This window comes from Lipophrys pholis (genome assembly GCF_963383615.2).
Source record: "Lipophrys pholis genome assembly, chromosome: 8".
NCBI classification, from domain to species: domain Eukaryota; kingdom Metazoa; phylum Chordata; class Actinopteri; order Blenniiformes; family Blenniidae; genus Lipophrys; species Lipophrys pholis.
Window position 1 is genome coordinate 21,682,098 of NC_137630.1, and position 16,659 is coordinate 21,698,756.

The 16,659-nt window shown below is 43.5% G+C and overlaps 1 protein-coding gene across 1 annotated transcript in view; it reads left to right on the forward strand.

Moving 5' to 3' along the window:
• Positions 1-16,659, forward strand: part of LOC308113484 (membrane-associated guanylate kinase, WW and PDZ domain-containing protein 1-like) — an 80,641-nt gene that overhangs the window by 54,807 nt on the left and 9,175 nt on the right. Inside the window, exons 10-19 of the mRNA XM_080469827.1 lie at positions 89-201; positions 1,117-1,152; positions 1,669-1,791; positions 2,101-2,286; positions 2,406-3,017; positions 9,169-9,203; positions 11,598-11,853; positions 14,519-14,610; positions 15,434-15,629; positions 15,728-16,030. Coding sequence (XP_080325953.1) covers positions 89-201; positions 1,117-1,152; positions 1,669-1,791; positions 2,101-2,286; positions 2,406-3,017; positions 9,169-9,203; positions 11,598-11,853; positions 14,519-14,610; positions 15,434-15,629; positions 15,728-16,030 — 1,952 coding nt within the window. The remainder of the gene's footprint in view (positions 1-88; positions 202-1,116; positions 1,153-1,668; positions 1,792-2,100; positions 2,287-2,405; positions 3,018-9,168; positions 9,204-11,597; positions 11,854-14,518; positions 14,611-15,433; positions 15,630-15,727; positions 16,031-16,659) is intronic.

The following is a 16,659-nucleotide window of genomic DNA, read 5'->3' on the forward strand; positions in this document are numbered from 1 at the left end:
TTGAATAAAACGATCCTCTACCCAAACTAAAGACCCTCTTGTGTATTTTTCTCACCTTTCTAATCAGTCCTCATGATCTTGTTGTCAGTCATATAAACAGGAAGACTCAGTATGAAAACCCAGTGGTGGAGGTGCGGCGTCGAAAACTCCTGGATCAGCAGCAACAGCCGCAGCCTCCAGAAGGTGAGCGGTATATTCGAGGTTCGTTTCCTGCCCTGCGGCATCATTTCTTTCTGTATTCATGTCTGTCAGTGTCACGTCCTTCTAGTTCGTCCAGTGACTTTCCAGGGTTTTGGCCATACTGAGGTCCTGTCACAACTCAAAAACAAAAACAAAAACAAAAAAAAAACATAATTTCGGATTCTCATACTGAGACTTTAGTAAAATAGAGCTGACCAAAACCTTGGATCTGTTGTTAGTGTCTGTTTTTATTTTGTGTGATTTATAGTATACCATTTTGTATTTGATCATTTAATTTGCATTATCATGAAACGACAAGAAAGAGACTTCAACTTTAATTCTCCAACTGTGTTGTGCAAGTCAGAGTGAACAGTTGCATGATGAGAATAAAAAAACACAATAGATGATTTGTCCGCTCAGTTTATCCCAAATACCAGAAAATCAACCAGTGAAGCTGCTCATTGCTTTAATTAATTGTGGATTTATTGGCCGCTCATTCTCAGACAAATATCTAAGCTCATATTTTCATGCTTCATAACTTACACTGTTAAGATTCAAATAATCACAAGACATTTGACATTTCCTTCTCATCTGTTTATCGATAGGCACCTCTGAGTACATCATAAGTACATACAAGCTGATTAACTCAGCATGCTTTCATCGGTGTCAGTTCGCTAAAACAAACAAAAAAAGGCTCCATGAAATGAGCTTATGCTGTAACCCAAAGCTCCCTAACAGCATGGTTGCATGGCATTTCTTATATTTCTTTACTCCAAAGGCCTTAAATCAAATGGAAACTGAGCACGACATGAATGCAGGGTGATTCAGGAGAAGCCATCTTGTCATATTAGCACTGTATTTTTTTCACACAGCTGACACTATATTTGTTTAAATTCTCGTTGTACTGGAGTACTGACACTCCTCTCTCTTCTACAGATGTTTGCTCTTTATTGGAACCCCCTGGACGAATAGGTGCTGTTGTCTCAATGGGCTGGGGGTGCTACTGTGCCTAACTCCAAATAAAGAAAAAAAAAGAAAAAATTGGACATATTATAGCTCAGATAGATACCGTTTTGGATTATATTATTAAATACATTTTAAATGTGCAATAAAAAAACAGCTGACATAAGAAGAACTGATAAGAATTGAGACAGTGAAATAAATCAGATGGAAAGTATGTGAATTATTTGCTTTAAGCTTTGTGTTTGTAGTTGTGTTGCTGTTAAGTGTTTATATGTTTGCATGTATGTGTGTGTCAAAATAATTCACATTTGTATAAATGGTGTGTGTGTGTGTGTGTGTGTGTGTGTGTGTGTGTGTGTGTGTGTGTGTGTGTGTGTGTGTGTGTGTGTGTGTGTGTGTGTGTGTGTGTGTGTGTGTGTGTGTGTGTGTGTGTGTGTGTGTGTGTGTGTGTGTGTGTGTGTGTGTGTGTGTGTGTGTGTGTGTGTGTGTGTGTGTATTAACATGTGTTTGATGGTGTGTGCACAGAGTGGATAGAGGAGCATTCCTCTGCAGCAGCTCCACTGGCAAACTACGCTCCAAACCACCTGGAGACCTACAGGGACCCACAAGGCCCACCAACCCTACCTCCAGGCCCTGTAGGAGTGAAACGTAAATCCCCCAAATATTTCTTCAGAATGTATATATAAAACATTCTTTCTTTAAAGGTTTCCCCCTTTCTGCAGTTTATAAAACTCAACTCATAATACTGGATTGCTTTGAACAGAGTTCCTTGATTTAGTTTATTTGTCTGTATGCAGAGTGTAATTGATGATTATTCAAGTTTTCAATGTTTGTTTCTTTATGGCCACAAACCAAGTTCTCTGACAGGACAGTAAAATAACATTTGAAGCTCACAAATTTAGGATTTTAATCTTTCAAAGATAATATAATCCTAAGAAAAGTTGTTGTTCTCCGCAGGAGGGAAACCTTTCTTCACAAGGAATCCTGCGGAGCTCAAAGGAACCTTCATCAACACCAAGCTGAAGAAAAGTCGCAGAGGCTTTGGCTTCACTGTAGTTGGAGGCGACGAGCCCGATGAGTTCCTGCAGATCAAAAGTCTGGTGCTGGACGGGCCTGCTGCTGTGGACGGCAAGATGGAGACAGGTGCAGTACACAAACACCGTCCACGGGGGGCAGTGTTTCCATTCAACAATATCACTGCAGTGTTCTTATCTCTTTGTGGACTGAATTTGATAAATGAATGCTGATATCTCTGTGTGCAGGTGACGTGATAGTGAGTGTGAATGACACCATCGTGCTGGGCTACACCCACGCTCAGGTGGTGAAGATCTTCCAGTCCATCCCCATCGGATCCATGGTGGACCTGGCCTTGTGCCGTGGCTACCCGCTGCCCTTTGACCCCGATGACCCCAATACCAGCCTGGTGACCTCAGTGGCCATTTTGGATAAAGAGCCAATCATCGTCAATGGACAGGAGACGTTTGATTCTCCGTCCAACCAGGCCGGACCCATTAACGGCATGCGAGATCCTCGGCCACACAGCCCCTCGGCTGACGTGGCATCCAACGGCTCGCACGGCTACACCAGCGATGTAGTGACGCTAGCCTCGTCCATAGCCACTCAGCCCGAGTTGATCACCATCCACATGGAGAAAGGAGACAAAGGTTTTGGTTTCACCATCGCCGACAGTCTGACAGGAGGCGGGCAGAGAGTCAAGCAGATAGTGGACTACCCAAGATGCCGAGGCCTCAAAGAGGGGGACATCCTGATGGAGGTCAACAAAAGAAACGTCCAGAATATGAGCCACAACCAGGTGGTAGACCTCCTGAGCAAGTGTCCCAGAGGGAGTGAGGTCACCATGCTCGTGCAAAGAGGTACATATTTCTGCTCGGTGCAGGCACTTCAGGTCTAACATGACAGTGCTGAAATCAAACACACTGAAGGATTGTCTGCTGAACAGACAACAGCTTGAATAGCTGGCACAGAAAGGGTGGCATGATGGAAAAAGCACCAGAGAAGAGTGAGGAAGAGTGTGGGTGGCTGGTTGAAAATGCTCGGACGAGATGGGATGAAACGAGGAGAGGCGCAGAGATGATGTTATGACGAGTTAGCATGGCAGTGGATGAGCAGATGCGAGTGGGAGAAACACATTAGGTCAGGCGCTTGTACATCAGACACTTCGTCAGTCTACTATCTTGCCTATATCATTTTGTTGGGTATTTTAAAACTTGTATTTTGACTCCAAAAAGACTTGAATGAATCCACGAGAGAAACTGAGGTCTGTGTGAAATTGACCATTGACCAATTTTGATTCAACTGTTTTAAACTTTAATGGCTTTTTAATGTTTGCTTGTGGAGGTAAGTGTGAACAATTTGTGTGCGTGTGTTTTGTTTTTTTGATTGTCGTTCAGTTGTCCCTCCTACAGGCTACACTTTTAGCCCGAAGTGACCCTGTGCTGATTTTTGTCTGGCATACAATTTGTTGACATTTCAATGACCAGAGTGTAAAACATCCACATGAACGCTGCAATTCATCAGTGGGTCTTCACTTGTGTCCAGTCTTTACTGTTAATTTCATGTTCATATTGGCCTGACCCAGACGTGTGTTAGTGGCACGTCACGTAGCGCTCCGCACCAACATCTATTGTGTCTTCTAATGAGCTGACCTGCATTGTGTTGAATGTCAGCATCATTACACACTTTGTGTGTATTTGAGTATGAGTGTGTAAAAGAGAACATTATGTATATAAGCGGTACAAAGTGGAGGACTGAAGGAAATGGGAGGTGATAGGAGTCCTGGAGGCAGTTTGGGGGGGGGGGGGGGGGGGGGGGGGGGGGGGCAGTCGGCCCACATCATGTATGAAGTCTGACAGCGGCTTGTCCTTATTGTGTGTTCAGGTGAATGAGCAGGTGATGAGGAGCAGCCAAAAGTTTGCTATTCAGCTGTAGTTTGTAAGGTTTGAAAAGCTGAGTATTCTCTGAGTGATCTATACGTTTGACTCGGCACAAGGTTTACACCGGGCGTTCGTCCTGAGCAGTTGGGATTGGAGGGCCTTGCTCAGAGAGCTGCAGCACTAACCTGTAACTGTGAGATTGGATCCAAAAAAACTTCTGGTTACCAGCTTGAATCTTAATCACTTGGCTAAACAATGATTCAAATTTTTAAAAAGCCTTATAGAGTTCAACACGGTGATGCCAGTGTTTCATAATGGTTGCCATTTCTTGAAGGGACTGTGGAGTCCGTCTGTAGTTATGTTTGTAGAAGATGAAAATTGATGTTTAATCCCTGAAGGGTCAGTTATAGTTCTCTGAACTGCTTGTCAGACAAATCTGGTGCCATGTATGCATCTGTAACCACAATAATTCACACTTGGCATTCAACAAAAGCCTGCAGCAAAACTAAGACAGTGTCCAACATGTTGAACCAAAGTGATTCAAACCAGATGATCAGAGAACAAAGTGAGAAGAGGCACATAGCAACATTAAATTAGAGTAAATTAGGCTTCTATTCAGCATTCTTTGAAATAATTTTGAAAATGAAGACAGTCCCGCTTTTTAACATTTTATTTCCATTGATAAATAAGTCCAAACTATTTAGCACACGGCTGATAAGGCAGTAAAAATGGGAATAATCATTAGTTGCAGCTGTGCTCCATAATAACAGCTCGGGGGACTGAGCTGTGCTCGAGTATTGTCTAAGAATGATGCTGTGACCTTTGCAGTGATAGCCAGCAGCCAGCACATAATTGTTCACAAACAACAGTTATGGGAGCTAAAAGGAGCGAGATAAGAGGAGAGTAGAGGGATGAAAAGTAGGCGAGCCGCGGATCATGTTTGGAGAAAGTGGAGGTAAAGGATTAGAGAGAGTGTGAGATTTACTGAACAGCTCTGGAAGTTCAGAGAGAGGAGCATATGTGAGAGGATTGGATTTTGAGATGCACAAGCGGAGGGAAAGGAGGAAGAAGAAGAGGAGGAGGAAGGTGGACTTCAGCAAGAGGAGAAGACGCCTTAATCTGTTCGTCTGTGACTCATCAATCTGCGCCGCCTGACTCAGAGTCAGCGGAGTGGGTTTTTGAGGGAGGACACGGAGCACAAGGTCAACACGCAACTGGATTGTTTTCTCTCAAACGTCACAGGACGTCTTCTTTGTTTTTAGAAGTCAGTATTAGATCCCAGTTAATTCTGCATATCTTCTTTATTTGCGTAGAAGTTACTTTCATGCTAAATATTGTGTGGGAGAATTCCTACTGTATTCCTATAGTGTGACAGGAAAATAGAAACCTGAAACTCCCATCAGTTCGTTCGTATTGGTAACGCGACACCAGTTCATCCTGATCGTTCAGTCAATTAACGTCTCTTCTCCAATAGATACGGACTTTAGAAACTTCACATGTGGATAAAATGATGGTCTGTGTGTCACACTATATTTACAAAAGGCTTTAGAGCTTCAAGGCTTAATGCTTCCCATGGTGGTAGAGCAGAGCGCCTCAAGTGTACAGCGCTACATTTTTGGCTTTTTCACTACAAGAACAGTCGCTGGTGCTTCATAAATGTGGTCCTCGAATATTCTAGAAACAGCATCATGCATTATGTGCAGTGGTCATGGAAAAGATTTTATTCATGGTTATTATGGGGAAGAAAGAAAGAAGTACCAGCTGAAATACTGTGTAGTTTAAAGGAATGTAAATTTATTCAGATATATTTTAACTGGGTGTTCAATATTTAAATGTTTATTATGTTCTAATTTTACTTGTTCCAAATACTTTCCAGTATGCATTTTATAACACTGAACCTTTTAGCTGAAGAAAAAAAACGATTCATTTTCAAAGATAGGATCTGGTGTCCTCACCCACAGGATCCTCCCCTGTAAGGAGGCCAGGCCAGCTATGACTCCTCCATCTTGTCTTCCCAACGTTGTTGCCATGACAATCGAGCACAGTGCTCCTGTCCCCTGAGAGACGGTGAGAAAGAAGAGGGAAAATGAAAAGACAGACAGAAAATACAGAGGAAGGGAAGGTGAAGTGTTGAAATTGTGGGCGATAATGGATGAAGAAGAGGGAAATAACATAATTTAGGGTAAAGAAGAAGCGAGGAAACGATTAGATAATGTTATGAGTTGTGCAAGGACAAATATTGATAGGTTAGACTCGACAAAAGAGAGCATTCGTCATGTTGTACGCTTTCAAACAATGTATACAGAAAAGCTGGAGGATGGACCATTGACGCTCTGTGTGGGCTCTGCATAGACCCACCGAGGCCACAGCCTCAGCAGCATATTAAAATAGTAGCCATTCATCGTGGTGCAGATTCAAGTTAAAAAGCTCAAGCTTTTTCAGTTACTCAGGGAATAACGTCTGTACCTATAGGGTAATATGCATTTCCCTGACATTTCCTGATCAGTGGAAGCTGATGTATGAATGTGTCTTTTCTACTTTCTGGAATTTTGGATTTCACTGAGAGATATGACAGATGGAAGAGGTGTGTGTCAACTGATGATGCTCATTTTTACTCCCAATTTGTTTACTTCCACTCTCATTTGAATGATAATAGACACAGTCTTAGTCATACTGTGTGAAGCTTGCCTCGGTAACAATGAAATCAGACCTTTAAAGTCAGTTTCACACCGTTAGTGATCAGTTCAAACGGTTGAAGGGAACCATGTTTATTTGCAGAGTAAAAAAAAACACACACGGATTACGACTTCAGTGCAAAGAAACAGTGTCTCTTTGTATAAGAGTGAGCATTCCTGCAAACTCCTCACCACTGGTGCTTGCTGCATAAATAAATGCACACCTTCTTGCATACCTGATACTACATATGTATAGCTTACATGCATTTATGGATGCTCCTTCAGAAGTGCGTGTTTGCAGGAACATGCAATTCCCATTTTTTTTTCTTTCACTGAGCTTCAGCTGCTCATAAATGTTACATTCAGGCAGATTCAATCAGCATGTACACATTGGCATCACAATTTAAAAACGACGTCATGCACAAGCATGGATTCACACTGAGTAGCATGCAAATCAGCTAATCCAGCTGACACAAGCTATCTATCTATCTGTTCCTATTCCAATGGTATCCAAGGCGGTGTCGTAGAACGGGAGACCAGTCCCAGCCAACATTAAGTGAAACAAAGCACCCAACCTTGATAGGTCGCCACTCACGCAAGCTGCTTTACAGGGATAAAGCTGGCATTGGTTTAATAATTTTTCTCTTCTCCATTTGTTCCTTCCTAAAATCTATAACCATATTGTGATAGTTAAACTCAACCTCTACAAGCTTAAAGCCAATTACATTGACCTCATTGCCAGTTTGCAATGTTTTTCAGTTTAGTTTTTTTTAGGTTGAGTTTTTCCATTGACCTTCTGCACAGTGCGATTGAGCACTCAGGGGGCACACAACCTGCTGTTGTAATGGAAAACAGTTATTATTGACATCCGACCTTGTGATATATGTGAATGTCCCTCCGGTTTGTGACACACCCACAAATACATGCACACTCATTCAGACTTAGAGGAAAACCTTCATCGGCACATCAGCAACTGAAATGATCTATTTGTGACTGTAACGTTTAATATATGAGAGAGGAAGAAAGAGAGAGAGAGAGATGAGATGGAGAGAAAAAATAGGGATAAATTATGAAACATGTAGAGAGAGGGGCTTTGCAGCAACAGAGAGTTTTAACATTTAATGATTTTTTTGCCAATGCAGCAGAAAGAGCCTAAGATGGATGCTTGCATGTGGTTGCATGTGTTAATGTCAGTGGCACACACCATTAATATGCTTTGTACATCCATCACAACACAGGAGACACATTATATGTTTATTGGCCTCAACCACACGAGGAAAAGAGGCTTTAATATAGATCAAAGGTGCACAAACAATGTGAACATGATGTGTTGCTACAGCTCCCGCTGCTCGCTTCGTAAATTTAAACAAAGCATATCGCCGCCATTCTATACAATGCTACTCGATCGCCTTGGCAACAGCAAGTGTGTGTGTCCCAATCCCGCCTCGTGTGTTTATGTGTTCATTTGTCTTTCTTTGTCTTACGGTGCCGTAGTAAGTGGCAGGAAGGAGAAGCAGGGAGGGTCTGGAGTATTCTTGGAAAGTGGTGGCTGAGCGGCATGTGGGTTAAATAATGAGGTGGAGTGTGATTGAATTAGGTTAGTAATAATATGTTTGAGGTAGAGAAATCCATACAGTCAATGATGGATTGTGACGGGTTCAAAAAAGTAGGGATGTATATCATTCCTTCCACTGGTGTTCCGTGAATCTTCTTCCATGACAAGTGGCTCTAAGTATTAATATTTTATTAGCACAAATGAGATTGATCTTCTTGGTGACTCTCTACAGTAAGTTAACTGGTATGCTGCGTGTGAGAGGGAGAGAGAGGCGCAGTAAGTCATGGTGAAACGGAGGAAGACAAGGGGGAGGGATTGAGAAAAAAAGGAGTAGAGCGAAGATCAGCTTCTCAATGTAAGCCTTGAGTAAAGCAGTAGAGTTCAGAGGAGAGGAAACAGCTCAGTAGTTATTCAGACGTGCATGGTGAAACTCAGGCGTTCTTTATGATGTTCCAGCTCCCGAGCTTCTCCTCTGTGGGTCATAGTTGAGATTCTGTTGGGGGATCTGGAGTTGGAGACAGCTGTGCAATGGGCTGGGGGTTCTTGTGGGAACCTGTAGCTCGCAGGAGGCAGCTGCAGCATCGGTCCGCCTGTCCGATGCAGATAGATCAGGAGCTGCTCGTTCACTGGCTCGGGTGAGAGCTCTGAGTGGAGAGGGATACAGCACAGGGGGAGGAGATCACACAGATTAGCGAGCAGCCGAGCGCAGTGTGTAGCTCAGAAAGGGAAAGCAACAGAGAGGTGGAGGAAGAGGAGCGAGAGTGGGCCAGTTGTGCTCTGCTCTGCAGCAGGAAACGAGCCTCATCCGTTTGTCCTGGGGAGTTTTTTTGATCTGAGGCGACGAGGGAAGCGCGCCGCATGTCATTAATGCTCTCTCTGTCCCTCTGCCGATGTTTTGCAGGAGTGGTGCCAGCCAAGAGGAGTCCAAAGCTGGTGGTGAGTGCTCTGATCTCCATCTTTTTCTATGTGTGCATGTGTGTCTGTGTGTTTAGTTCAATGTGTGTTCTCCCAACTGAAGGAAGTGCTATTTAAAAGAAGAAAAGACACAGATGAACTGAAGTTCTTTTTATTTTCAGAATTTTTCCCGCTCTTGTTATTCATCCTCACAACTCTGAGCCTGCATGCCTCAGTCCTCTACAGTTCTGCTGGCTCATATTGCCTCTGTGCAGCCCTGCCTTATATCCTCTCACTTTCTGTGCATGTGCCTCCACTCTGGACACGCTGCCATGCTGTGATTGATTGAGAATAACCTAGGCAGAGCAGTGTAACAGTGTATAGCTGTTATGGAGGGCAAACAGCCACAGCTGAGAGAAGATGGGGGAATGAGGCATGAAGAAAAAAAGATACAGAAAGGGATGAGCATGAGGAAGGGGAAGACCAGCGTGGAAATGGTTGGTCCCACAGCTCTGAATCACTATGATAGCTCACAGACACACAGGGAGCACTGAGGCTAACAGGTAGTGAGAAAAGGGGCACTGATGTTAGAGTGAGCTACAAGCACAGAAAGAGAAAGGCATCAGGAAAGCTGGATGAGAGATTGCAACAGATTGCAATGTGACTCTGACTTGTGAATGATAAGACGGACCGGCGAAGGATCGGGAGAAAGAGCTGGAAAGACGAGTTCTGTGAGCAGAGCGAGCGCCTCTCGGGACTGTGCAGTTATTCCGAAGTTTAAAGAGCAAACGCCTTCTCATTTTTACAACTCATCTCGACCTGATCAAAAATCAATAGAGCTCAGAAGGAATGCCAGTTCAGCTTTAAATTACTGTCACCCTGTTTCACCCCTGGAGAACCATCCAGTTAGAGCACAGAGATGTTTCCTTGGGACAGGCTTCTCCATGGTGAGTGACAGGTACAATGTCCACCACTCCAGAGGACGAAAACCTGGCCCCGTGTCTGCTGATGGACGTGAAAACCCTCCTCTCAGCGGCCTGGATATTTGGATTAGGTTTAATTTGAAGTCTGTCGGAGTGGTGGGTGTTACCTATCCCCATCACATGGCGCCCTGGATGGATGCGGCTCTGTGCTGTAAGGGGGTCGAGTAGGACCAACAGTGGCCCAACCTGACTGTCACTCTGGATTAGCTTTCCACATAGAAAAAAGCCAGTTTTCCCCCTCTGTGTTATGTCAGTGAAATGTCACGCTGCATGCGACTTCGTGTCAGCCCAGAACAACCATTTTGCCTCCAGTTCCAGAGTCTAAATAGACACTTTCTGTAAACTCACATATGTGAGAGAGGCTGTGCTGTCTCAACTCATTAAGCAAGTCTCCTTTGATCAAATGAAAAATCAATTTTGCATGGCCGTTGTCCTCATTAGGAAGCATTACAGGAATTTGACCTCTCATCTCATGTAGTGTGATGAGGTGCCAGGGCTTTTCTACCATTTTATGCACAGCCTTATTATTTATAACACATAAAATATCATCCTGTTGTAGAATGTGTCCTTATTCATAGTCAGCAATTATATTTTCTCAGCGAGACAATTTTGTTTTTTTTGTGTGTTTTTCAAGTTACGAGATGTTTTGTGATCCAGATCCACAAACAATGAATGTTTTCTAGTTTCAGAATTAGAATAAAATGATTTCCTGAAAACCATGCAGTGGTGCTTCATATGTTTCAAAATCCGTGCATGTAAACACAAAAGATTTCTGCATATAGAACTGTGTTAACAAGATGTGTTGCTTGAAGCTAAATCCGTAATCTGTCTAAGGCCAAGTGTCACAACACTCTGGAAAGTTGGAAATATTCCACCTTTTATTTTTGAATGCGTATTTTCACCAATTGGATATACATTAATAGCCAGCTGAACTGTGAAGACCGTTTTTTGCATTTACCCAAGTGAATAAAATATGTTATAGGTAGCTTCCACCACTTGCTGCTGCTCAAAGTTTTTCAAACCAGCTTTACAGATTTTCATTTTCATTTGAGAAGATCCTTGATTCCCTGTAGAAGGCCTTCTGCAATAAACAAAACTCGTGGGATTCTTAAAGGCAATATTTTGTTCATTAAAATTCCTCCATGTTTGAAACTGACTTCGACTTGCAACCATGGAAACAAAGTCATTCCTCCTCATGCTTCAGCAGATGGCTTCAGTGAGCGATGCACTACTGCAAAGTCTAAAAAGATGACCTTGGACGCTTTTTCATTTTCTTTGTCCTCCATAAACAGTTTTCTCACCGATCTCTTTTGTCCTGCATCTCACCCGTAACACTTACGCACTTCTCCACTCATTCTCTCTCCTCTTCCTGCCCTCAATATCTTCCTTCTGTTTATATGTTTGTATCCTCCTCCGTCATTTACCCACACACCTCTGTTTTCTGTCCACGCAGCACCAGTTGGAAAGGAAAGACAGCCAGAGCAGCTCCCAGCACAGTGTGTGCAGCCATCGCAGCACCCACACTGATTCTCCCAGCCATCCACCCTCTGCCATGCCCAGTGAGGCGGTGGCTCCCACTCCTGCTGCCCCAACACAGCCTCTGCCAGGCCTTCCCCCTCTGGATCCTGCAGATGGCACGCTCACCTTGCAGAAGAAGCCGGACCCCTTTAAGATCTGGGCCCAGTCCAGGAGCATGTATGAAAGTCGACGTAAGTAGAGTTCCTTTTTAAGTTAGTTTTTTGGGGGGTTTCTTCACAGATTCGGCAAGTTGAAACAGTGAGCGAGGTGTGAGCTCCAGAAGTATTACAGGTTTTTTGGGTTGTTGTTTTTTAACCTCCTGTATGGGTAAATAAAGCCTGTCAAGAGACACAGGATGACTTTCCTACAAACAATAGAATAAAATGAAAAGGTTCCCCATAATTTCATTCAAACAGTGAAAGTTGCATATATTTTCATCCAAACAAATATTTCAAACCTTTTTTTGTTTTATTCTTTATCATTTCAGCTTATCAGTGTGAAATAACTGATGAAAGAAGTTTTTGTTTTAGATTTTCTGAGCTGCACCTGTGAAACTCAAAAAACCTTTTGTTATAGAAAGTTTTACTAAAGTGTGCATTGTTTTCCTGGGTTTTCCAGGTACAACTGAAGAATAAAGATGATTGTTGCCTATTTTTCTTGTTTAAACCAGATACTGAGTGCTTTCGGGATTGCACATGGAGCTGTTAATAAAACTAGTGTTGAGCAGGTATCAGCTGGGTGAAAATCTGCTTATAAGAATAATTTTATTGAAGTAACAGTGATACACTGGGAACGCCTCCGATTGCTGTCCATATGTTTTAGCAAATGTATTTCTCAGCGTGAAGTGGTTATACACTCATTTAGTATTCACTGTGGTAGTGGTCATGCCTGTTATTGCCTTTTTGCGTGTTTACCAAGTCAAAACTGCCCCACTGAGATGAAGAAAAAAAGAAGCTGCCACCAAGAGAAATGTCCTTGAAAGCACGCAAGTGAGCTGATGAGTGTGTGTGGTGATGCGTGGCAGTCGTACACACACCGGTATTTTCATCCCCTCAACTGGAAAAAGCGAGTGGAAAAATCAAAGGACTATTTGTGCACATAGCCATCATCCAGGAGATGGGGTGTACTTTATGTTTTCCAGCTTTTCTTTTAAAAAGTGAACTTATTTACTTTTGAGTTCCCAATCAGCTTCTGTCACGCCATGTTTAGCCGATGTAAAGCATTGGATCTGAAATATAACCCGAAGGACTAAAAAGTTGACTTTTTCTCTGCAAGGCTCCTCAATTTCGAGTCATGGCCTATTCTTGCATTATTCATGGAGAAGCACTGTAAGGGTGTCAAGCCACGTATCTGTTTCTAATAGAAGAATCTGTGAGAAGGAGAGGCAGACCGTGAGATGCTCCTAAATAACAGGTTCCCTCACCTCTTCCGGCGAGAGCACATCTCTCAAACCTCCGGTTCTTGTACCAATAGTGACATTTGAGAGGCAGATGGGCTTATATAGTATATGCTGTGAAATCCAGCTCTGTCCTGCAAAAGATTGTGATCATAGAGGGGAGTTTTGTATGGCGGGCTCTCACGTTAGCTTTTCACACATTTGTGACGGTTACCCAGCCAGATGTGCCGGCCGTGCACACTGGTTAATAATCATGGCTGCCTGTGGAATCTAGGACTACTGCTGATTAAATATTAACTGGGCCCAGAGAGGGCTGCTTTAAGCTGTAGCTGATTGTTATATCTGTTTGATAACCCCTGAAGGAGCTGAAGCCACTTTTTTGATTCAGTGGGGGAGGAGAGGCGACACAATGAAACAAGGAAAAAAGAGAGACAAAGAAAAGACAAAGAGGCCCAGATTTTTCTGTCCATATTTTATCATATATTCATGTGCACATTGCTACATACGAGAGCACAGTACTTGAATTTGTGAGGAGGTGCATTCATGCATCCACTGAGCGCACCAAAGGAGTGCTATTTTAGTGGCAGGGCCAGGGTGACTGAAAGGTGAGCTTTTGGGATTCTTGCATTGCATCACCTGCCACTGAATGCAACCGATAGCACTGTCTCTCACTATTGGTTCACGCCGTGCTTTGATCACTCCTCTATAGATCAGATAGGTCAGCCAAGGGTTAATTACATGTCTAACTTGAGCAGTATAATTGACACGGGGCGAGTTATCGGGGGAACGGAGAGCTGGAGCTAATGGGTTTACTACTGGCACTGTGTGGCAGCCGTGTAGACAGCAGGTAGTGCAGGAAGAAATGGCCTGTGCCTCCTGTGCATACTGGCCCTGTGGGCTGAACAGACTGACACCAAATTGCCTGTGTCCTCCTCCACAGTCTGCTCTGTCTGTGGCGAGATGCTAATGTGGAGGGAGGTGTGTCTATGAGTATGTGTGCGTTTGGTGGAACGCAGAAGAGATCCAGAGCGCTGCGGGAGAGATGCTGCAAACAAGTGCAAGCAAAATAGATCTCCTTGTAAATTACAGTTAATTTTAGAAATATACATTCAGTGATTTGTTGTTGTTTTTTTTTGTTTGTTTTTTTTACTTTTGGAGACCACATGCAGCTTTGTTTCTAGTCTCTCTGTGAAAACAAGGAAGTCAGGGCTGAAGTAAAGCAAGAGGAAACTGTTGATCTGCCTGCTTTCTTTCGGACACTAACATGCTCTTTATCGATCGGCTGTTGTTCAGCTGAGTTCATGATAATTAGACTACCCTTGCACTTGCTGATCAGAGCTACAAACAGTCACTGATTAGCCTATAGAGGTTGTGGCCAGTGAACACCAATCTCAGCCGACAGATCTTTGCTGGTTTCAGTGGTTGTGGAGCCTTCTCACTCTGTCTCTTGTGTATTTCAGTGCCAGATTGCCAGGAGCAGGACATCTTCCTTTGGCGGAAGGATACCGGCTTTGGTTTTCGCATCTTAGGGGGAAATGAGCCTGGGGAGCCTGTAAGTGTCCTTTTATCCTCTTAATTTCATGAATATTTAGTGTTTGAAGCCATGCACTATAAATTTAAATATACATACACAGGTTGATACAGAACAGCCATACTACTGTTTAATGTTGTGCCATGAGAAGTCCTTTGCTTCAATAGTTCTTTTCATCTTTTCTTTTCTTTTTCTGTTGAGTCTGCTTTTAAACCAAAGTAACAGCTACCCCCACCTTTAGCTCTCTCTCTCTTCCTCTCCCCCTCTCTTATAACTGGATCTGTTTCTCTCTAGAGGACCATGTAGACAGCTTGTTAAAAGAAGCAAAGGCCTTCTCACCAATCCCTCCAGTTGTGCACCATATATTTGTCTTAAAAGGAGGAGTGGAAGGCAGATATTGAAGAATAGAAGGAAAGAAAATGGCAGCAAGCTTCAGGTCCACCCCATAGGAGTTATTACTTGTTGTTTGTGCCAATGATGCAGCACCGTATTGTGCTTTTGTTTCTGTCAGAGTTGTGTGTAAACTCCCACACTGTGTCTAAAGCTCACAGCATGTCTGCTGCCCCAGTGGGCTAACTAGTCTCTAGCTTCTCCTATGTCAGCCACTGAAGCGCTGAAGTAATACTAAACAATGTTATAGACTTGAAGGATACTTGATTGTGAAAGACAAAGGTACAATTAGTGACTTCATTCTCTCAAATTCTGATGAGTTACAGTTAATTCTTTATGTCATAAAACTGTGGCGCTTGTGTCATCAGTAGTCATAGAAACAGTAACATGTAAAAAAAAAAAGGATCATGATGAACACCATGAAGTACTTAGTGTCTATATTTTCCTTTTCCAGATCTACATAGGGCACATAGTGAAGTATGGGGCTGCCGATGAGGACGGGCGCCTGCGGTCAGGTGATGAACTCATCTGTGTGGACGGCACAGCAGTGGTGGGAAAGTCTCACCAGCTGGTGGTGCAGTTGATGCAGCAGGCCGCCAAACAGGGCCACGTTAACCTCACTGTCAGACGCAAGAGCTCTGGATACGGAGGTGAAGACAGTTTCACTTTAAACTTGTGCGCGTGTATCGAGCACTTTTATACACTTGGCCACAGTTAAAGCCTTACCTGTCCTGCTGTGTGTTTAAAGTATCTAAAGGAGAAGGTGATGTTCCACCATCGCCGGCGTCCTCGCACCACAGCAGCACTCAGGCGCCCAGTCTGACGGAGGGCAAGCGGACCCCTCAGGGGAGCCAGAACTCGCTCAACACGGTCAGCTCTGGCAGCGGCTCCACCAGCGGGATCGGCAGTGGCGGTGGAGGAGGCAGCGGCAGTGCGGTGGTACCCGCCTCCCTGCAGCCGTACGACGTGGAGATCCAGCGAGGCGAGAACGAAGGGTTCGGCTTTGTCATTGTGTCGTCCGTTTCCAGGCCTGATGCTGGCACCACCTTCGGTAAGTGAGGGCGCCTGAGCAGCACTTAGTTGAGATTGACAGCAACTTCAATTCAGTTGGACAGAAGAATTTACTTTGTTTACGACAAGCTGACTGCGTTTGACTTTAAAAGATCACCTGTTTCGGTTTGTCTCTTAATCCAACTCAACAGTCTGATTGTGTATTTGTAATTTCAATCGGGCCATGTGACGTGAAAAGTTATTCACGATCATTATATTGTGAGCAACAACAAATAACATCAATAATATTGTGATCCTAAAGCAGACCTTGTTAAAGATCACTCCATGACACTGTCATTGTTGAAAGTATTTTTATACGACTCTTAGCAACATAGAGTGTTTGTGATATCTGTAACATGGAATACCAAAAGGAGCAATTTGGCTTTAAATTGACTGATTACACTTCCAGAAAAATTACACTTTCACAGAAAGTGTGAAATTGCAAAAGATTTAATGACTCATGCCATCTCCTGGCAAAATTACCTTGGTCTTTGCAGTTACTCCTCATTAAGGCTGTACTTCTGAATAACAAAGGAGTAGAGATTTACAGGATTGTGCTTAATGCCATAGTCTGAGGTCACAGACCTTCTATCCTGAGCTTCAGGATAAAGAGACCCTTCATGTGTCCCT